Genomic DNA, 23,053 nt, shown 5'->3' with positions numbered 1-23,053 from the left:
ACATGAATGGGTTAGTCACACACGAATGTATGTAAGAAGCAAACAGCATGAAAAAGCCCCTACAATTGGATAATTTCTCAACAATTTTCTATGCTCTGAAGGTCGCTTTGAAAAATCCATGTGGCAACTGTCAGACGGACAAAAGCCCCTCTTTGTAATACTTCGGTTTCCCAGAATCGCCCTCATCCCTGTTCCAAAAGGAATCACTGCTGTTATTGTGCAGGATTAACCACTGGACGGGACGAGGAGACAAAGCAGAGGAGGAAACCATCGCGGGCAGCGAGACTGTGTGAAACGTCTCCATGCGTCTACTGTCCAGCCGCTGGCTGCTGATTTTTTATCTGAAAGCTCCCACAGTCACACGAAGATTCTTGAACCCGGTCGCTTATCAGTTCTACCAGATTCTGAGTATGCCACGATGGCACTTACAAGACTTCTGTAAAATCAGAGCGGGGTATTTTGCGCAACTGGGGAGAAACACATCAAAAAATAGTGCAAGGCTGTGAATTTGTCTTCACAAATCCAATATTAACTCCAAATCTTCTTTCCTTTACAGATCATGCTGTTTCACCAATGAATAAAAATGAGGGTCTTTTCAAACTGACAATTGACAGCCACTAGAAAAAAAACAAAAACAAAAACAAAAACCACAAACTGTCTATTTGCTGATATAGTAAATAGTCATTAAACAGCCATCTCTCTCTGCAGCTGAGGGATTTTTTTTGCTTTTTAAAATCTCTCAGATTAGTAGTAAATAAGAGAGACAGATGATACGGAATAGCTGAAGAAACGGGATAAATACTACGAATAACAAAGAGCGGAAAGCATTACTTTCCCAGTTCCTTTACATGGTACCTTAATGAAAGCAAACAAATTCCTATAATGACTGCATGAGGATGTAAAATAAACACCTTCCTTTTACAATATCAACAGTAAATTAAACTAATAATTTTAAAAATCATGCTAATCCACCAACGCACTGAAACACACTTTGAATTCTAAGTATATCAGGAGCTCCACTGGAGTCATCGAGACACATACATGCAAAACACGAGCATGTGTTTTCATGCTACACCAGATTGGGTCTAGCCGGAACAGGATATCTAAAACAGATGGAAAAGCATGCAAGTAGAAGGCAGACATAGTCGTCTTCCCAATCAACTTCCAATAGATTCTTGTGTATGGCCCCAAAACAGGACTCCGAACAAAACCTGGAGCCTACCCTTTTCTTCTCTTGCTTTTGTGTAGTAACAGTTATTAGCATTTTGTTAACATAGAATCCCAGAATCCCAGCCTGGCCGGGGTGGGAAGGGCCCTCTGGAGATCGTCCCCTCCAACCCCCGGCCAGAGCAGGGTCACCCAGAGCAGGTGGCACAGGAACGCGGCCAGGCGGGGTTGGAATGTCTCCAGAGACGGAGACTCCCCCACCTCTCTGGGCAGCCTGTGCCAGGGCTCTGCCACCCTCACAGCAAAGAAGTTCCTCCTCCTGTTGAGATGGAACTTCCCACGTTCCCTGTCACCCTGGTTTGTACACAACTTGTTCAAGTCTGTATTTCATCGTGTACAGTCTCCAAGCCAGACTGACAGAGGAGTACGCATTCACCACCTGAACCTCTACAGCGTGGCTCTACACGACACCTCGCTGGGGCTGGAGCTGCCTGAACCCCCTCAGGTCCACACAAACCACCGTCCCCTTTCTTCCTATTGCTACCTGCAAAGGCCACTGCTGGAATTCCACTCTCTGGGCTTTTGAGGAACTAGTGGGATGCTCCAAACAGCAGCCCTGCCAAAGCCAACAAAAGCTTGCTGAGTTGGGAGATAAACGGAGCCTGACCTGTTTCCACCTGGAAAAAGAGAACTATGAGTACATGGAGCCTAATCTGCTCGGCTGAGCTGTTGTGATTTTGAGAAGTGGGAGAAGTCGGTGTCTGTGGACAAGCCAGAGGTGCAGCGGACGGCACCAAGGCGGCGAGTTGTTAGGAGCAACGGAGCTGCGGGGGCGGTGTAAGAAAAATCGCCCTTTCCGTGGGGCACCCCTCAAAGCCCCTACGTGTTTCAGAGAGGAGCAACGAACTGCTCAAGTAGATCCGTGAATACACCGTCACTCAGAGCTACAAGAGGAGAGCATATAAACACAAAGGATTACAGTCAAAAGAAGGGGACAGAAGGGTAACGCATGAGATAAAGGTACCACAAAGGCCTAAACTATTTGTACAATATAATGCTTTTCATCCTAACTGAAAACAAAGGTCTATGGAACTGGCTCCTATGACCTGCCCCTCCCAAGGAAGCCAGACAAGACAAAGAAAATCCCTGCAAGTAACTCAAAAACTAGAAGGAAGAGGAAACTGGATGAACGTGAGGATCATGGGAGGAAACTCAGGGAAAGCAGGAACAAAGGAAGCTATACATTACACAATAAATTAAACAAGCACAGACAGGCCCTGCGAAGAAAAAACAGCCTTGATTTGTTTTTGTCATTTTTCACAACCTATGCTTTTCGTGGCAGGAAGGGTTGTGGATTCCACACCTACCCATTACTTTGTGACAGGGAAAGAAAAAAAAAAAGAAAAAAAAAAAAGAGTTCATGGCAAGCGGAGACAGAATTCCCACCCGCGAAGTGGATTCGTACCAGAGGAAAGCACTGGTAACTACAATAAAAACTAATAAGGTTTTAGGGGCACTAAGCTGAAATGGGTTGCATTTTGAAACTGCTTTTGTAATCCGTTACTGAATTTTATGATTCCAAAAGTCAAAACCAAACTTTTAAAAGCCAAGCTTGTTTCAGCAGCTACTCCGGTAAAGCGCACTACGTTGTGTTCTTGGCTCTTCCGCAAAAGAGAAGGGAACGCCAACGGACAGAGAGGAGCTCTGAACATCCAGCGGCACAGCCCTGACTCCAACTGCAAACTGAACGGTACTCTCAAAAAGGAAAAATGTTTCAAAAAAAACCCCAAAATCCACAAAACGCCACAAATCCTCCAAGTGTCACATCAACCCTCCTGAATAACCCTTCACATTTTAAGGCAGAGCTTCAGCCACGCTTTTAAGAGTTCTCAGTGATGGGAAACTCACGTTAAAGACAGCAGAGTAAGGCACTGAAACTTTTCTTTTAAACTATTTTTACGTCCTTTTAATTCTTTATCTGCTTGATTCTCCTGCACCTTTGGAGCTCAGACCACCACGAGCCCCTGCAAAGTGACCGTCGCGATCCAGGAATCTCTCCCTCCCGCCCTTTGCCATTTCTCCCTTCACCAGGGGGCAGGGAAAACAAAAGGTACAAAGTGTATCAGAGCTCCCTTTTGTAAGCACAGATCAGATTATACCCGGTAGAACTTCTTTTTGGAGGTTTCTCTCAGTACAAATGCAGTCCACTGGCTGGCGGGTTTTAAAGGTGGGCAGGGAGGGAGGTCAGACTTTAGGCAAGAAGCACGTTTCTCAAACTGGTACCAGCAGAAACACGATGTCAGGCTTTTACACGGATGTTAGAGTCCAAGTGCTTTTGAAAATCCAACTACTTTAAAATCTCTAGGTGTTCAAACCACAATCCCAGCAGATCAGATAAACAAAACAGTTTAAAAATACGCATGAACTATGAAAAACGGAAAAAAAAAATCACTTCTCTATGTAAGTTTATCATTTTTTCTGATGTATTCTCTCAGCATTCAAAATTTTAGCATAAAGGTCTTTCAAATCACTGCAACACTTCCACTGTGCATGAACCACAATACAAAGTGGAACTGAAACACGCTCTGCTAGAAATTTCTCAGAAAACTAGAGAATGTTTGTAAAACAGAGAGATCCTTTTCAGAATAGAAAGATTTCTCTGTCAGCGTGAAATCCAATCCGTTCCTGGGTTGGACTAAAGTAGCTGCTATAATAAACCAACGCTGACTTGTACACAGAAGCTTGCTCAAAGCCTTGTCTTACAGATTTTTGCACCACCGGACCTTAAAAGCCCCACTGAACTTTATTTAAAGTCCTTACCAGTTAACTTCTTCACAGGTTGGAGCCGAACACTGATAGACTGATGTGTGAGTAAGGGGGAGGATGGAAGGGAGCGGGACATGCCCTCCATAATCCGAATGTGCTGCATACCTTCGGTCACTGGGAGTGGCGGAATAGCGTAGTCTGGTTCAAAAGCACAGTCGTTCTCTGTGGAGGTGCCTGGTGGGAAGACAAAAATAAAAAGGAAGTGGTCAGAGTACAAGAGAGTCTCCTGGTTTTATCACTCCCAAAGCCGGCTGCTTTCTCCTCTGCAGCTTGCACGGGCTTGACGCCCCCCCTGAAGAAATGACGCCCCCCCTGAAGATGAAGAAGCATCTCAGCACACCTCTTTAGGTTACAAACAGCACCACCATGGTGAATTTGTTTTTTTAATTTGTCTTTCAGAGTCCTAGAGTCACCAGTTTTAAACATAATTCAGACAAAGCAATAATCCTTTTACTGATAAGTTGTTTGTGCATTTAGATTGTGTATTTCTAAAAAAAACTTCCAGCTGAATTCAATTTCAACATGAGGACCCAAAAAAAACCCCAAAACAGAAGCACAAAATCCCCGAAAGCAGCCACCTCCCGCGCTCTCCTACCAGACACACAGGAGCACCCACAAAGCCTGGATGGGGGTCCCATCACTACGGATCCATCCACTTGGAAGACACCAATTAACACAACAAGTGGAGACAGAACAGTAAAGGCACATATCGCTAATTGCTGCCATAAAAAGCAGTGAGAAACGAAGGGCGGGTGCTCCGGAGCAGCAGGAGTTGGGAGCAGTGAGGTTCCTCCCGTTGGCTGCAGAACATGGAGACCTCTGGTCAGGAGCACTTGGTTCTCCACGGCCAGTCGCTAAGATTAACAACCCAACACAGACAACTCATCGTTCATCTGCAAAACCAACTTAAAACTGCTAACGTTAATATTTCATTACAGATAATGTAAGAAGATCACACTCGTGCCACTCCTTTAACAAATGGATTTCAGCTTTTAGTGCCTACTAATGTTTTTCCTCCATAAAGACATTTATTACTTGATTTCCATCAGATAGCTTTATGCTTCTCAATGGCTGGCGAGAATACGTTTAAAAGAAAAAAAAATGTAACTCCTGGACAGAAGAAGAGTAGTCAGAAAAAAGTGGGGAGAAAACAAAAGGGTAAATATGCCTCAAACACGTGGTACTCCAGAGGAGACGATGGACTATTCCAGATAGCCAAAGGACAATGTGAATGACCCAACATACTGTTTATGATCGGAGGAAAAACCCATATTGAAATAACTGTCAAAAATCTTGGACGTGCTCCTGGAGTGTACTAAGAGGCACTATCATTTGTGGCTAAAATCCATCCGTTACCGACGCCAGCTTTCGGGAACATCTCTCAGCATTTTTGTATCATTCTCTCCAAGACACCAAACCAAACACTAACACACTTTACACATACACTATTTTTGACAGTTCCAAATAGGAATTTCTGCTCTCTTGCTTACTTGCCACATCCACAGCAGTTTACTGAACATATATTCAAAGCCTAATGCTTACAGAGGTGATTCTCTTTAACTCCCGTACACTCTAGTAAGTACGCTACAGTTGGTATGTTTTATTCATCAGAGACTGTCATTATTGCCACAAACCATCCGCCAGACACTGATCTTTTTCTATTCATTTCATGCTGCCTTAATTAAGCGTGCATACGAATGCGCTAACGGAGTGCATCCCTTCAAAGGGGAACAGATAATTTTATTTCTTTTTTTTTAATCAAAAGATGCTGTTGCTGACAATATCATGCCTTTATATGCCTATATATGTATGTAGATATTTGTTAAAATTTAAAACACGGTTACCAGCATTTCTAGGTGAGCAGAGCGAAGCTCAGCCTCGCTTCTCAACCTGAGCCCGTCCCAGTGAAGGTGGCCGTGTGTCACTGTGGCCCACCTGCCATCAGCACTGCTTTGATCCCGACTCGGACTCGGCACTTATGGGCGCCTCCAAAGCTTTCCTCACTCCTCGTCAGTCACACACACCACAGGTACTTTGGTGTGCTAAAAGTGCGTTCCTCTCATGTCATTTTGGTGTCCCCAAAAGAGGTGTCTGCAGCCAAGCAAGCTGTCTAGAAGCAGTTCTAGAAGGCAGGAAGTTTGGGAGAAGACCCATCTAATGACACGTTTTAGGGTTCTGCTTCAGGAAGAGAAGAATCCCAGCCTGGACACTCCACCGGATCCACCCGTGACCTCCCCATGGACTACAAAGGGCGTTGAGGTTGACAGGCAGCCCCCCTGCACCCACCCACCTTCGGCCAGCTCAGCACCACCCCGGGGTCCCCGTTGGACACGTCTGAGAGACACACAACGACCACAGCTTCTGCGGCAGGAACCCCGTCGTGTCTCTGATCTCCTTCCATCGCACGCCATGCAGCACATGGGGCAGACAGGACAGATGAGGTACGGTGGAGACACACACGTCCTCTCAAGAGCAACCCAAGTCTCGCGCACACACAACGCACGGGACAGTGCTACTGCCCAGCAGAGGTCAAAATCTCAAGTCTGAAGATCTTGTTTCTAAGTTTTTCCTGCTAGTCATCCACAAGATGCGGTGGCTCTCTTAGTACAGTTGGCCGTAATTTTTCCAGGAGGGCACGATTTGACAGCCTGCTGCTAATACAGCAAGAAAAAAATTGACTTCTTCCAGCTGTGCGTTGCCAATTGTAATTATTGGCTCCATATATAGCTTACTTGACATAAGCTGATCGAGGACCTTGCTTTTCCCAGGGTTATTGCGCGCTGAGCACCTCTGCTGACTCTGCAAACCGTCACCTGCCGGCGCCGGGAAAGGCAAACCACCATCAGTGCCGAAGTCGGCACCAGCATCGACACAAACAAGCCTCGGTGGTTTTTTTCAAATACAGTTGGCACCAGACACACAAAGAACGATTTGCCATCATTGATTTTGATTCTTAAAAGCAAAGTTTAAATCTGCTCAGGCTAGATTCCGGGCTTTGAGGGAACTATATACACGAGGCAGCTCCTGCAAAGACTGTGCCTTTCACTGGTTCTTACGGTGTAAGTTCCCAGTATCTGTGACCAATCTTTACATAAAACCGAGGGCAACTGGGGGCAGTATCTTGTACAGAAATAAAAGTAATGATATCTTCACAAAGTTTTCAGGAGTATTTTCCCCTCTTAAAATTCAAATGCTTTACAACAAAACCAGTGAACTCACAAAATACCCACAACGTACCAGCCTCATTCCACAAATGTCAAAATTGCTCTCTCATCCTTGCCAGAGTAAACGAACACACAAACACGGTAACTGAAACAGTCTTAAATTTGTTTCAGTAAGAAAGAATATTTGATTTATCAAACCCTCGAATTAGGGATCACTCCTGGCTGAACTGGAACTCTGGCAGTTTGTCTATACAATATATTTAAATAAAACGTTACTACGAAGCGCATATTTGAACTAATAAACTATTTCCTTAAGTATTCCAAGATAACTAAACTTTATAAACAGCTGTGATAGCTGGGCATCACACACGGCAATGTGGAAATTTAAACACAGATAAGACGACCGCCTCATTTCGGTTGGCCGGTTTATCTAAGCATAATAAAAACCCTTAACCCGTCATTACGAAAACTACGTGTTAACGTCTGCAGACAGATAGCAACTTACGGACACAGAAGAGGGCAAAGCTAAAGGTAATACTTTTATGGAGCAGAGAGACTTCCACGCTGTAGAAAGCCTGCATCTACAGCCACATCCACTGATCCAAACGGAAATACTTCACGCAGAAGGTCGTTTCTCCAAGAAGCTGGAAGTATTTTTTCACCCGTTTCCCCCTCTACTCCCTCTCATGCTGAAACTTCTTGCCAGCTCCTGCCATTCCTAGAGCCATCCTCACGGAGGCAAACAGATACAGGTTGGTCATTCTTTGGCAAGTCGGTATTTGTGAAAAAAAAAAAAAAAAAAAAAAAAAGCCTCATGTCCTCTGCCCAAAACTGGTACTTTTCCCCAGCAGCCGAGATGCTGAGTAAAGAGGCTGAACCTGAGAGAACCCAGTGTCTGCAATGGGGGTACAGACCCCACCAGCAGCATCTGCTAAGGACAAACCACGGGCCAAGAGCCAGACATACGGACGGACACCACAGGGACCGAGGGCAGGGAACGCGGGCAAGGCTCGGCTTCCAGGAGGAACATGTCGGTAACTCCATCTGAGCTAACGGTGGCTGGAAAAGAGCAACCATTCATTCCGTCTGCTCGATGCACAGAAATCCAACGCTATTTGTACGCAAGCCATCATGGGGCAAGCGCAGTTATAAATTCCTTTGCCCCTTCCTTATTTTATTTAACTCTTCTATTTTAACATAAGAAAATTTAAAATAATACATTTTACAATAATAATAAGATTCTGTGTTAACAGAGCGGTTTCAGCTGTCGATGTTTCACAGGGCTTCAGGGTTTTAACTCGAAATTCCGATTGCCCTAATTCTGATCGCAGGCTTCAATCACTTGCAGTAATTTCGCCCGGGCAACACTGGAACGCTGCCAGAAAAAGAACAATGCTCTGGAGAAAATGTCTCCATAATAAGTCATTAGGACACCATGACAACAACAGACTTGAACCTAAATGAAAGGAAAATTATTGCTGCAATCCAAAAGAGAAAATAAGTCAACGCATGTAGCACCTACTAGAGCCACACCTCCAAAAAATGCTGCTTAGTCCCAAGAGCCGTGTGAAAAAAATATCAGCATTTTCACAGCCCTCACAAATGAGCAAATGCTTAAAACTTCAAGTAAGTGACTTCAAAGGAGACCTAAGCCAGCGCAGATCTAAGAGCTCCACTGTCAGTGACAGAAATCCCCGTTACACGGCTCTAGTGGTGGCTTTACCCACCAAGCCTATTGTGAACGATGGATACTCAACAAAATGAGTCTGTAGAACCATTATTTAAATAATATAAAAACTATTTTTACTCCTCTCTCCCTAGAACCTTTTGCCCTGTTCCTGTAGGATGAAACAGAGCAAAAGGCGCCGCAGGTGGCTGTTCGGCCCCCGGGGCAGGAACGTGCCAGTCCCACCTCTGTCACATCAGGGGGGTTTGGGGAGAAGGACGACCTGGTTATTGAGAACCAGCCAGGTTCTCTCCCCTCTGCGGTCAGCGGGGAAGGCAAGCAGTTGCCGTATGCCAGTGGCCCGCTGGTTTGTGCTGGTTTGTGCTGGAGACTTCTCACACCACCAGCTCCATCTGCTGAACGGGGATGCCGCACTCCACAGTCCGCGCCCATAAGTTAGCCTAAGCTCCTTCAAACTATACAAAGACAGTCTGTTTTGTGAATATTAGTAAATTTGTAGCTGTGTGGGTAATAATGATGGTTACAAAACTCCGTCAGATGACACAGTCTTATGAAAAGCACAAAACGTATATACAAAAGGCGAACAAACGAGAAATGAGTCACTGAGGCAGAACAACACTCAGGTTTACCTTGCCCAGATCGGCTCTGACGGGAGTCTACACTTGCCTGTCTTCGGTCTGGCGGCTCCTCGTTCCCTCCATCTGCATGAGAACCAAAACAGCAGAAGTAGAACATCATAGTGGACAGGTCAGGCAGACGCAACTTTTCCTTGAGTCCCATCACCTATCTCGTGGAGCAGCGGAACAAAAGGTCCCTCCTGCAGCCTGAAACGGGGGCAAACCGCTGGCTGCCTCCTCTGCTGAGCCTTCCAGTTTCTCCCCAGCTCACTGCCCATGAAATCTGGGAGGTCCGCAGGATATAAAGTAGGCTTTTAATTTCTCCTACTGACCCCACAGATATTTGAATGAAATAGTAACCAAATTGCGCATCTTCCATTAGTCCCTTCACTTCGCACTGTTATATCAGGATATCACAAATATTAAGATGAAAAAGGTCCAGGCTAAACAAACAAAAAAAAAAAAACCACAAAAAAAAAAAAAGAATGCTCTTTGAAATTGTTCCCCTTTAAAATTATTTGTCAGCTAAAAAATGGGAAGGCTGGGAAGAACAAAACCGCTCTCATTATATCCTCTTGAAACTGTTTAGGAAAGCAGCTATAGTTAACAAATAACAGCTCCATCTGGGTAAGTGTGGAGTAGGACATTGTGTACAATATTATACAATTAATTACATGCTGGTCTTCATTGATCAACTGACCAGATTAGAAACAATAGATGCGCGCATCGATACAGATGCTCGAGCACACAGGGTTCGTGCAAGCTGGGAGCACAAAGAACTCTACCTACGCGGCTCGTGAAAAAGCACAACCGGGCATTTCAAAGGCAGGATGTATTTCAGGGGTTATCACACCTTACGGCAGGGGGAGGGGAGGCTTTTATCATCTTTAAAAAATACTTTTGAAATAATTGAATTCTTGAATAGCTGTTTAAAAACTCCATAGCTGATTTTAGCACTTAAACTCTTTGATTATACCAAAAGCCGCTGCACTCTGATATGTTTATATCTCGACATCCCTGAAGTTATTTCTTGGGCGGGCCTATTATGCCATAAAATAATTCAACTTTATCGACCCATATTACCCGCGAGTTGCATCTGTTACTCTGGCTTGAAAGGCAAGTTGTGTATCGGAGCACAACAGCAGAACTGATAAACTGACCGAAAATTTAAGTCTCCCGACACCCCCAAAAAAGCCTGACCACAGCCCAGGCTATGGAGAGGATTTTTGTTTCCTCTTCCCTTGGCAAAACGCTTCCAGCCCCCAGTTTCCCTGAAGGGACGTTCAGGCACCTTGAATGGGGCCAGCAATATAGTTTTCTGTCACCTTTGCATTTTTCCCTGCTCATACAACAGCTGCACATAAAGGTCAGCATCCCAAAGCCAGCAAAAGCAAGCTAAAAACCCCATATTTCACAGAATCCCAGAATCCCAGCCTGGCCGGGGTGGGAAGGGTCCTATGGAGATCATCCCCTCCAACCCCCGGCCAGAGCAGGGTCACCCAGAGCAGGTGGCACAGGAACGCGGCCAGGCGGGGTTGGAATGTCTCCAGAGACGGAGACTCCCCCACCTCTCTGGGCAGCCTGTGCCAGGGCTCTGCCACCCTCACAGCAAAGAAGTTCCTCCTCCTGTTGAGATGGAACTTCCCAGGGGCAAGTTTGTGCCCGTTACCCCTTGTCCTGTCCCCGGGCACCACTGAGAAGAGCCTGGCCCCATCCTCCTGACACCCCCCCTTTCAGTATCTATAAGCGTTGATAAGATCCCCCCTCAGGCGTCTTTTTTCCAGGCTGAAGAGACCCAAATCCCTCAGCCTGTCTCCATCAGAGAGGGGTTCCAGTCCCCTCAGCATCTCGGTGGCCCTTTGCTGTCCCCTCTCCAGCAGTTCCCTGTCCTTCTGGAACCGGGGAGCCCAGCACTGGCCCCAGAGCTCCAGCTGTGGCCTCCCCAGGGCAGAGCAGAGGGGGAGGATGAACCCCCCTCCACCTGCTGGCCACGCTTTTCTCGATGCCCCCCAGGATGCCACTGGCCTTCTTGGCCACCAGGGCAAGCAGCTGATATTCGATATCAACTGCTCATGCCCGAGAAGCCATCGCAACGGCCAGGTGTCAAGGAGGCCACCGACCACGACATTTTCCCTCCTCATTTTCTGTGCTGGTTTGCAGGAAGGATGTGGCATTGCAAACACAACTGAAATTTTGACTTATTGGAGGAGCCTTCATTAGCCTGGAGATGCCCTCTTGGGGTTAGTTACACGGAGTCTTCCTACAGTTCGGCTGGCGTGGAAGAGCATTAATCTAATGGAGGATTAATAGATCGTTATCTCTGTATTTTTCCTTGCAATACCCACTGCTGGTTTTGAACGCTGCTTTGCATACAGATAGCATCATCATTGCTAAAGGGCACTCCGCTACAAGCCCACACCGACAACCTCCAAGTTATGAAGAAAACAAAAAAACCTTTGAGTTCCAAACATAAATACACAATAAGCGATAATTACAAGGATTGAAAGTTTCAAAAGGCTAGGGTTACAAAAGGAAAGTCACAGATTAAAATCAGGAGTAAAACCCTGTATTTATCAAAAGCCACATAATCGTCATCAAAAGACAAGCTCAATATATGTTTTTTTGCATAGTTGTGAGCGATGCCAGGTCGGCCCAGCCCAGTAAATCCACAGGCGGGTCCTGGCAAACCTTCCCCCAGTACAGAGCTGGCGAGAGGCTGGGCTGGACTGGGTTTGGTGGGGGAGATGCGGGAGGAAGCGACCTCACGGGGGGTCACACGTGCAAAGGGCCGGTGACCTGGAGAGATGGACCAACGGCCCCATCCTGCCGCGAGGGTAACCCAGGAGGTGCCCAGGGACGGGAAGAGGCGGCACAGTCGGGTTACATTTTTAAAAAAAGCTCTGAAATAAAACTTCCAAATCTTGCAAAAATGCAATTTTTGATTTTAAAGCTATGGTAAAACAACGGCACATTTGGTGACATGAAACTGGTTTGTAAGTTTTTCTTGAATTCATAGAGTAACTCTTTGCACAGTGCTCTGCAATGAGATTTAGACAACAGCTTAGCTCTCATTTCTGTTAAATACTTCTGAACACCAAAGGCAGCTAATATTTCATTATGTTAATAATACACTTTCACTACCATACACAGATGTTCCAAATTAACTTTAAAATGGCCTTATTCATCTCAAAGAGCTACATAGTACTCTAGTACATGCCTGACAGAGATGGAAGAGTTTCGAAAGTTAGGAGAAAAAAAAAAAAACAAACTAATAAAGGACTTTAAGGACTAAATTGGGCTTAAAACCTAATAGCAGAGTAAGGGCTACCCGACCTCTCCAGCGCCGCTGGGTGGGATGAATTCTGGAGACGAAGGAACAGACCAAGTAGGAACCCGTGCTCACTCCATTATTATTTTTTTTTGCTTTCACATAACTGGGCTCTTTTAAATAAAACCTGGGTTGCCCTCGCGCCCCCAGCGTGGGTTTGCTTTAGTTCGGCCCCAGCCCCGTCTCCTGCAGGGCTCCGAAGGTCCTCCCTGCTCACCCACCTGCTTGTTTCAGCCCAACTCGAGCCGGCACCTCTCCCCCACCCCCCGCATTCAGAAAATGAGTGAAAGATAAAACCTCATTCTCTGGGCACCTCCTTCTCTCTCTCTCAGCAGCAGGAACCGCCACCACCGCTGTGGGACCGGAGCCCCAGAACAGGAGAGAGCGGCTCCTGCTTTTAGGACAGGAGGTGCCCCAGGGAAACCAGAGCACCAAAGCATCGACCCGCATTTCACCGCAGCTGGTCTGCAGCTCCTCCAAAAACTTGGGTCTCCCATTTACAGGAGCAACAAGGGATTTCCGTGACACCACTGTTGGCAGGGAGGAAACGCAAGCTGCTGTTCGGAAGACAGAAAGCTTTTACCCAACAGCTTTAGCGGGAACCTAAATCCTACTTGGATTTCTCTACAATGGAATAAATCTAAAAAGACAAGCATGTTCTTTATTTTAAAAGAAAAAAAAAACCAAACTGTTAGCTTTTAGCCCCAAATGAGTATGTTTGGGTCTCTTGGAAGTCAGCTTCCCTACTGAAGCGGAACAGGTATTTTCTAAGTGCAGTAAATTTATAAAAGGCACGATGGGAGCTTAAGGAGATAAAACAGCAACCCACCAGCGGCACAACTGCTGGAATACTTCATGCCTAGGTAGGAATTAAGCTGTTTAGGATGACTTGGAAGGGCAGGATCTCTCCCGCACAGTTGTTTGGATGTCACAAACCCATCCCTCCTGCGCCAAGAGCACACGTTTGGTGGACGCTGGGCAGAGCCAGGGCCCTGCTCCCCCAGGGATGCCAACGGTGACAACTCCTTCCAAAGCCACTGGGTTTGAGATCGGGACCTGCTGCACAGGAGCCAGGCTCTGGTATGGAGCTCTCGGGTCACTTGTAAGTTACACAATACAGTAATGGGGAGAGAAAGATCACGGTAAATGATTTTCCCAACTCAACTGAGGCGGGTGGGGAAGGAAGCAAGCAATCTGCTGACTCAGCATCTATTACGCCTTTGGTCGGCGTGAGATTGTGCTCCCCCATTGCTGCTGCAGCGAAGGCTGTAGCTTGGGTGAAACCCAGCAGAACCCAACACAAAGCTGGTCAGTGGCTTTTAACAAAGAGTATTTTGGGAACAAATGGGAACAGTGTAAAGGTTGCCCAGAGAAGCTGTGGCTGCCCCATCCCTGGAGGGGTTCAAGGCCAGGTTGGACGGGGCTTGGAGTAGCCTGGGCTGGTGGGAGGTGTCCCTGCCCAGGGCAGGGGGTGGCACTGGCTGGGCTTTAAGGTCCCTTCCAACCCAAACCATTCTATGCTAAAGCTGTGCAGAAGCGTGAGTCCCTGCAGACCCTGTGTGCATAAACCAACCCCCAGCTTTGCTGTATGAAGGTAACGTGGGCCGGCGAGCGAGGGGCTGGTCCAGGAAGCCCTTCATCCTCTGCCCCACGGCCCACCGACCCCTCCATCCGCCCCACACATTCCAATACAGGCAGCAGAAAACACGGAGCCTCCCGCAGGCAGCTCCAGGGCAGAGCGGGCACCTTCTCCCTCACAGCCCGGAATTGTGAAATGATGAATACTTGCAATAAAAATATCTAAAAAAAAATACAAACAAACCAATGCCAGGTAGTGGGGAAGGCTGGTACCTGCAGAATTACAGATGTGTGGTGAACACACTGCAGGAAGATAAGGAACTGCCTGCAGTTAAGAGTTGAACGACTGAAGTGTTTAATTTTTTCCTCTCTTTGCTACAAATCAAAATTTTGAGCACACTCCATTCCCCGCAGTGGAGGAGCAAGGTTACTAGGGAACAATACCATACATAATTAAAGAGTTATCTTAATATACATGTAAAAAAGGGGCAAATTACTGTTGCTAAGGGAACATTAATTCCCACGTTTTTTAAACTTCCAAGTGCTCGAGTTTACAGTCTTGAAAGCGTTCACCCCCGTGTGCTTATCAGGACTCCGTCATTCCAACAGTACTGTAAGTTATTGTATTTAGGCATGACTTTAGGTGTTAGCATTTCCTTTCGCAATACCTATTATTTATAGGCATGACCTCCTCTTTGGACAACAGTCTGCACACAGTATCACTCATGCAAGCGCAATCAACTCAGCTGCTGTAACGATTGTCAACACGGTGCAACACCAGAGTTATTGACAAAGCCTCAGATGCAACATCCAAAAGAGGTCACCGAAAGCAAATGGGTTGTGAAATCATTGCTAGAAAACAGCTATCTGTGTTAATTTAAAATAAAGATCAGAACAGACCGAGATAAACCTGGTTAAGGACCTTCTACAGAAGTTGCCACCAGAAACAGAAAATAGTTATTTTTTGCAAACGCCAAAAGGGAAGTGAATGACACAGTAACGTACTGGCTCAGCGATCCGTATTCTCTTGTATCTAGCAATGAGAGGGAGGAAAACTTTGGTGATTGTTTTCTTTTTAAATATCTCAGTGTTAAGAAAGTCCATTAAGATCTACGCATTATTTTAATTTCGGAAAGATGCTGTCTCATCAGCAGCTAACATCCCCCAAACAGGGGTCAGAAATCCAAAGAGAGCCGTCCGAGCGGGCGACTGTGTGGCAAGCATAGAGCAAACAGTCATAGCTGTTAATTCTTTCTCTCAGTTACACAGGGATTAACTAATCTCAGCACAATCATGTTTAGCAGCAGCTTGAGGAAAGCAGTCTCTCCTACTATAAATGGGGCTGAGAACCGCCCGCTTCCCGTCCCCCCTCGCCCGCTTGTCTGCCCCCTCTTTATTCTACCAGTTCTCCGTTGAAAACCAATGACACACCAAATCCTCTCCACCGCACCGAACAACCGTATTCCTTGAATGGACCGCTCCCGAAGGGAAAAGAAAATCCCAAGGGTTTCGGCAATCCTACCGAATGAATCCACTGCGGAAAGCCCTGCGCGGCGGCGAGAGCGAGCCCGGTCTGCAAGGAGCCGCGAGACGGAGCCGCGAGACGCAGCCGCAGCCCCACCATCCGCCGGCAGCAAATCTCAGCCCCTCGCTGCCAGGTGCTCGCGGTAACGGCAAAGACAACACGTTTTTCAATAACAATCAAGAACCAGCAGCCCGATATTCCCGTTCCCCGATTTAACTAAAGCAGGGTCTAAAACACACAACGTGACTCAACGCCTTCCCAGTTCTTTTATCTGACAAAGCAATTTTTAACGCGGAAAAAACACGAGGGTGGGTCAGCCTGCTTTACGCATGCTGGGAAATCTGCTGCAAGGGCTGACTGCATCAGCTGTGCCGCGGCTCTGACAGCGCGCTCCGCTACAACGCCTTGTCAATCAATATTTTTAAACCTGCACCGTTATCGAAATCCTATTTGGAAAAGAGAGAAGACTCACACAAAGGCAGCGCAGCGGTTAGGAACCGATGTGATCCCAGCCCAGCCTGGCATCCCCGCACACGGCAGCGTGGCTCCTGACTGCCACCCTGCTCCCGAAACACAAGACACACGGGGCAGGGGGGGAAATATAAAATAAATAAAAATCAGAGTGCCGCAGGGGGTGAGAGCACGCCGGATCCACGTGTGCGGCGAGGGAGCTCGGGATGGGCGGAGGACGGAGCAGAGCTCTCAGCGGTCCCCAGGGACCGGCCAGGCTAAGCAATGGCATGTGCCAGCGGCCACCCCGGGGGGAGCGGAGCCCAGGAAGGGGCAAACAGGAGCCCCACGGAGCAAGAAGGGAGAGCAGACACAGTCTGGGACTTAAAAGAGTCATTTTAATCAAAAACTCTCCCTGATTATTTAGTTTGCGAGGGGGGTTTTCTGCTGCAGAAAACAAATACAAAAATTATTATTGTGCTAAAATTAGTATTATTATAAAAATTAGTATTATTCTGATAAAAAAATCGTTAAGAGCTGTATTCATTTACTAACAGAATAAAGCACCCACCTCACCAAAACAACTCCCCCGTGGGAGTGCCGGGGTGTGGGTGTGGGGGGTGGAAGATTCGTACTGATGGCACTACAGGACAGACCTGGGTTATTAATCACCGTATCATTAAAAAAGAGCTCGCCAACCGCTTTCCTACATGTCGAATCCCATATGCACAACTTTGATAACTCACACAAGTCATAAAAGACTTACAAAACATACTATTTCTGCGCAGAATTATTTTTCTGCAATGGATGTTAAAGACAACATTATATAAACTACTGCAAACCCCCAGACTTTTACACCCCCCCAATGAACAGATCTTCATTCAGTGGCCGAGAGAACACACCAAAAGCAGGTATTTTGCAGAGGTAAGCTGAGCAGTGAAATTTAAAAATGTCAGAAAACTAAAAGCCCACCTCAATCACACCACTGCCCCAATTAAAAATAAATAAATAAATAAAAAACCACACACACACAAACCCAAAACATTAAAAGCTTTTCAGCTTTGTACCGTTTATAACGCAAAGCAACGGGAGATGGAAGTCCCAGAAATGTCTTCATAAATATAATATTCCATTTGGTAATTGTTAATCCATGGGTCATCAAAAGACTTTCTTCCTTTGTTACAAACAAAACGCTAGTACTTATGGAAACGCCAGGCTGTGTTTTGAAATACTTTAGCTAAAGCGGAAAATGAACGCAGGTTTCATACAGATAAGGCGGTTTCCCTCGTTACACGTTAAATATAGTCCCACCGGCCATACGAGCAGTAAAGCAAACGAGGAGTCAGTACTGCCATAAGGTACGAGCCCGTGGTTTGAAAATAACCCTGAATATCATAAATGTTCAACATTATGAACAAACCGTTTCTGGAGCGGTGGCTGTAACAGGGCACGATGGGGCGCAGAACCCAGCACTGCTGTTAACACACCTGCCGACCAGGACGGGAGTAGGCACGCTGGCTGGGTTACTCCATTAAAGCTCATGAAATTACATTACAGATTTTATCCATAACTATAAAAAGATGTGCGCGCTTTATACTCCGTGCACTTTAAAATGACACTAATAAGTACATTATCTAAATTTATAAACAAAGGCCAGCCACCCTCAGTACCTGCATCGCATCCAAGCTCATTAAGGAACAATCTCAAGAGCAGAAAGCCATCTGTAGAGAAAACATCATGCCTTAATTTGTCCCAACAGCTGTGAGAAAGGGCAAAAGCAGCCGTACGGGGACTCTGAATAGCAGGGTGAACACAAAAGACCACGCACAAGTCAATCTACCCCTACTCAATTCAGAACCTCAAGATTAGTTGTTTAAAAATGTCCATTGGAAGCAGGAATTTTCACATTGAAAGTTTCGGTGACTTTTTTTTTTTATTTTCATCCATAACCTTTTTATTTTAAAAAGTCTGAAAGATCCATCATCTTTTAGGTAGAATAAAACTTAAAATTCACTATAACTCTGTTCCTCTAACGCAGACATCCCTAAACGGACCAAATGTAGACTGTAATAGTTCCCCTTAAAAATATATATATATTCATTTAAAAACAGGACAAAGAAAAATGACAGGATGCAAACTCAATATAAAATTAGATTAGCAAAGTAATTTTTCAAAAGAATTGGACTTTTTCAGACTCTTTGTGTGCTTTGTCGGACTCCTTGCGTTCCATTCACTGTCGGTGACATTTGGGTTAAATCGCATCGGCGCTTCTAAAACTTCAGCCAAATAACCCATCTAAGCTCCCCGCCTTTTCGCTCAGTAACTTTGTTTAGATTTACTCTTCAAATTTTCAATACTCCCCCAAAACTGTTTTGATGACCAATCTTTCAATGTAGTTACTAAAAGGGATAGAAGTAGCCTCACTTGTTCGCTATTTTAATCATTTAAATAAATGTAAAGCTGGTCTTTTTGGAAACTACATAAAAGTTAATGGGGCAGCGTAGGAAGTAATCAGCTGAATGTAATGTTTACTGTCACTGAATCAGAAAGGTACTAATTTGCAGCAATCTACGTGCATCAACTTATAATTATTTTTCAGAAATTATGTTCCAAGCTCCTATGGGGGCAATAGAGAATCACCCAGGATGAGCAGATAAAAGAGCCACGGTTACAACTTCCAACAGAACAAGACGCACTCGCTTCTTCAGGAGTCATTGTAAGGGAACACAAATGCGATACAAGAGATGGAATTTTATCCACCCACCCAATAAAGCCTGAGGAACCGTGACGGATGGCCTGGAGAAAGCTGATCAAACCACCGGCGTCAGAAAGAACTTCACTGAGATGGGATTAAATGTTAGCATTATCTGTTTTACAAGACAATAAACAGGTTTGATAATCGGACGCGATATTGACAATAGAAAATGTTTGTGTCAGAATTTGTGAGCGAATACTCAAAACAGCCTTTGATAATTGTTTTGGAAGAAATTTAAAATTTATGCTTATACACAAGATGGAAAACACAGTCAATGATAAGACATTATCAATTTAGCTATCAAAATCAGAGGACCTGATACCTCACTCAGAGCACGACCTACAAAGATGTTACCACCGCATCATTTTGCATCTCAGTTCTAACTTTTATAATTGTTCTGACAAGTCGATGAAGACGCTTTGTTACCAAACCATGACGCACAGAAGATAAGTGAGGTTAACAGGTAAATGAGGCGTGTTGCCTCCCCAGACTGTTAACCTGGACCTCCTTTCCCTTGCGTTTTTGTTTCTCAAAAGCAAACCGCGCCACCGCCTCAGCAATTTCTCAGAGCCCAGGGGGTCTTTCCCAAGCATTTCTCTTTGACAAATGACAGGCTCTTCATTAGCAAATTTGCATTATATCATACGACAAAAATGTAACTCCGACCTGAGGAACACACCTTGGAATCCAAACTTCCAACATCTGCAGCCCAGACAACTCAACCTGGGAAACTGCTACGGAGAGAAACTGTTTCAACCAAGACGTCAGCACTCGTGCCCCGTTCCTCGCTGCTCCTACTGCTGACCCCATAGGCAGTTTGATCCACGGCAGGGTATCTGTGATCTAACTAGAACCTGTAGCTTGGAGCGACCGAGTGTTATCTTACAAGAAACTTCATTAAAAATGCCCATAATTAGGTGTTTGGGAAAAGCCGGCCAGTTGGGGAAGTCACTCTGGAGTAATTAACAGGCGGACACTATGTCAACCCTACTGAAGCCCCGAGAGAAGAGAGATGGGACCATTTCCAAGGTACAGCTTCTCACTTACTGCTGGGACTACCCCCACGCTATTTCAACCAGGGTGAAATGGAAACCCATCTTCACAACCGCGGCGGGGAGCAGAAAGCACCCCCTCCCGGCGCCCTGCTCTCGCCCTGCCCGCAGCACCCTTTCTCCCAAGCCTCACCACCTCCCATGGACCTCACCAGCTGCTCCAACGCACAGGCGGGCGCTCTCCCACTCTGCCCAACCGTGCCTCAGGCTTTCTCCAACCAACTCATCATAAATGTGCCTCCGACACAATGCCCAGAGTAGCTTCCACGGCAGGGAAACAGCTTCAGTTATCCTTATTCGGTAACCCAGCAACTCCTATGAGGCATAATCTAGAGCTAGAACTTAAACAGAAAGATATGAAAACAAACATGTTTTCATTTATGTTAAAGCACAAATTGTTTCCTCTCTCACAACGGAACAAAATATTCTAACCATTGTAAGATGTGGTCTCCTGTATTTTGGGATAAGGAGGTCTTACTTTCAAACTTAAGAGGTTGCCCAGAGAAGCTGTGGCTGCCCCATCCCTGGAGGGGTTCAAGGCCAGGTTGGACGGGGCTTGGAGCAACCTGGGCTGGTGGGAGGTGTCCCTGCCCAGGGCAGGGGGGCACTGGGTGGCCTTTAAAGGTCCCTTCCAAACCATTCTATGAAACTGAATTAACACAGAATTGAATCTGGTTGTAGCGCACAGGAGCAGAACAAATTATGTACTGTTACACCTTCCAATCTGAATAGACAGAATCGCAGAACATGTTGGGTTGGAAGGGACCTCTAAAGGCCATCTAGTCCATCCCCCTGCAGTGAGCAAGGACATCTGTAACTGGATCAGGTCGCTCAGAGCCTCATCCAGCCTGGCCTTGAATGTCTCCAGGGATGGGGCCTCCACCCCCTCTCTGGGCAACCTGGGCCAGTGTCTCACCACCCTCAGTGGAAAGAACGTCGTCCTAATGGCTCATCTAAACCTGCCCTGCTCTAGTTTATGTAATCCATGAATGTGTTATTGGGAGGAAGAGGTAGGAAATTGTAAAAACAGCCAGAATATTGAATATTTCAAAAGCCAATCAAAGACCAGCTCTACAGACAGTACAGGCGTTCATTTTTTAGAACTCATTACCAGGTGGGAAACCCCTTTGCTCTGTCCGTGAGAGCTTTCGGTGCCTGGCGGGCGGCGCACGCGTGGGTGGCGCCGAGGGAAGGGGATGGGAGCGAAGGAGGATCCGCGGTGACTGACTTCCCAATTCCCTCCTTGTCAACACTGACTCAACATGCTTTTGCTCTCCATCTGCAAATTATAAAACACTTGTATACTCTAATAAGGCTGTCTGGGACCTTTAGCAACCACAAGCCTTCTCAGCTTCAAATAAAAAGCATGACAGATATACTAATTATTCCAATTGACTGAATATGTTAAAATGTAATTAACTAACAACAATTAACACTATATACAACATACGCTTTTCTTGATAGCTACAACAAGAGTTACCTATTTTTGTAGGGCAAATTTTGTCTTTGCATTTGTGCGTGTTCCTCTAATTAGAAGTTCAAGAAGCATTTTTAGAATGCCTTAGTGGTCATCTGTCCTAAAATTAGTTGAGAAATCGGTACAAGTGACTGAAGCTCCAAATAGGTTATTCTGATGACAGGCAGGCTCTGTGAGCACTCAGCAAGCCCTGAAATCACCCAAACCCACAACTACATGTTGAAAATATGGTTTTGGCCTTGGCTGAAGCCATGGGGATCCAAATGCCACGCAAGCCCTGTCCCTGGGAACTACCCAGAGCGCCGACGCCATGAGAGCAGCGAGGCTCCCCGTATGTGCCCGGCACTCGGAGTCAGGAGGCAGTAACCGCACGGGCAAAGCAAACCCACGTCCGCATGGGCACAGGCATGGAATGGGAATGGAAACAGGAATGGGAATGCTTTCCACGACAAAGCCGGCTCCCGCTGTTGCCTCCAAGATGCTTTGCTCGGTGGATGCCCAGCCTCCCTGGGATAGCACAAGCACCACCTACCAAAATTCCAAGCGAAATATTTCAAGTACTTGCAAAGGTTTAAGTTAACCTTGGTTTAGAACTCAAAACATTTTTTTCTTGTATTTCTAGCACATTGTATTTTATAGTTAGAGCTGCCAGGACCAAAGTGCGCTTCCTACACCTTCCATTATTCCATAGCTACCAAGGCCAGGCTGGATGAGGCTCTGAGCAACCTGATCTAGGTAAAGATGTCCCTGCTGTTCGAGCCTGAATGTGCCAGCGAAATTACAGTACGATAACTAAGGAAAAATAAGGGAAAAGAAAACAGAAAATCCCATCTGAAAACCTTGCATTTCTCAGTATTTGATTGTTTTCTCAAACAGATGTAACACCGAGTATTACGTTCCATCATCAGCTCTGGTTGCATTCCACACTCCCATACTGCCGCTGAATTCATTCTTCCACGCCATTCCAGTGAATGCGCCACCGCTGGTTTTAGAAGCACATTACAACTTTTTATCAAAGGTATTTCCACCAAAAGCAACCAAAATCCTTCTTCCAGTCTGTTACCTCCCAGAATGCAAATAACTAAATTTTAGAAATTATGCCTAAACAATAAAGTGGGAATAACGCAACCCAAACGCTCTCAGCAATCATCTTTCTTACGGCTCCTGTGGCTCTACATTGCGACAGAAGAAGCTTCTCAGTCACAATTTATGGCCTTTGATCATAAATACCACTCAGGCTCCTACTTAAGGCAATTATACAGTAAAATATAAAAAGAGGTTAACAGTTCTACTTAGTTAGAAGAATGAGTAATTATTTCTGAAATTATTTTCCAGATACTACTCAAGCAGCAGTAGTAATGTATACACACGCACACACACATATACACATTTATAAATAAACGGACAGGTTCTTAAAGAAATTAAGT

The 23,053-nt window shown here is 45.8% G+C and overlaps 1 protein-coding gene across 10 annotated transcripts in view; it reads right to left on the bottom strand.

Moving 5' to 3' along the window:
- TANC2 (tetratricopeptide repeat, ankyrin repeat and coiled-coil containing 2) overlaps positions 1–23,053 on the bottom strand; it is a 336,817-nt gene that overhangs the window by 161,594 nt on the left and 152,170 nt on the right. For 7 of the 10 annotated variants that reach the window (XM_054224167.1, XM_054224164.1, XM_054224162.1 and 4 more), the window contains 2 exons: positions 9,474–9,545; positions 3,988–4,167 (listed from right to left, as the gene is read on the bottom strand). In XM_054224167.1, the coding sequence (XP_054080142.1) occupies positions 3,988–4,167; positions 9,474–9,545 (252 nt within the window). The remainder of the gene's footprint in view (positions 1–3,987; positions 4,168–9,473; positions 9,546–23,053) is intronic. The other 3 variants (XM_054224170.1, XM_054224169.1, XM_054224171.1) reach the window with 3 other exon arrangements.

The sequence above is a fragment of the Rissa tridactyla genome, chromosome 19, assembly GCF_028500815.1.
Source record: "Rissa tridactyla isolate bRisTri1 chromosome 19, bRisTri1.patW.cur.20221130, whole genome shotgun sequence".
In the NCBI taxonomy this organism is placed as follows: domain Eukaryota; kingdom Metazoa; phylum Chordata; class Aves; order Charadriiformes; family Laridae; genus Rissa; species Rissa tridactyla.
The sequence above is the reverse complement of the archived record's forward strand: the minus strand, read 5'-3'. Positions and strand labels throughout refer to the sequence as shown.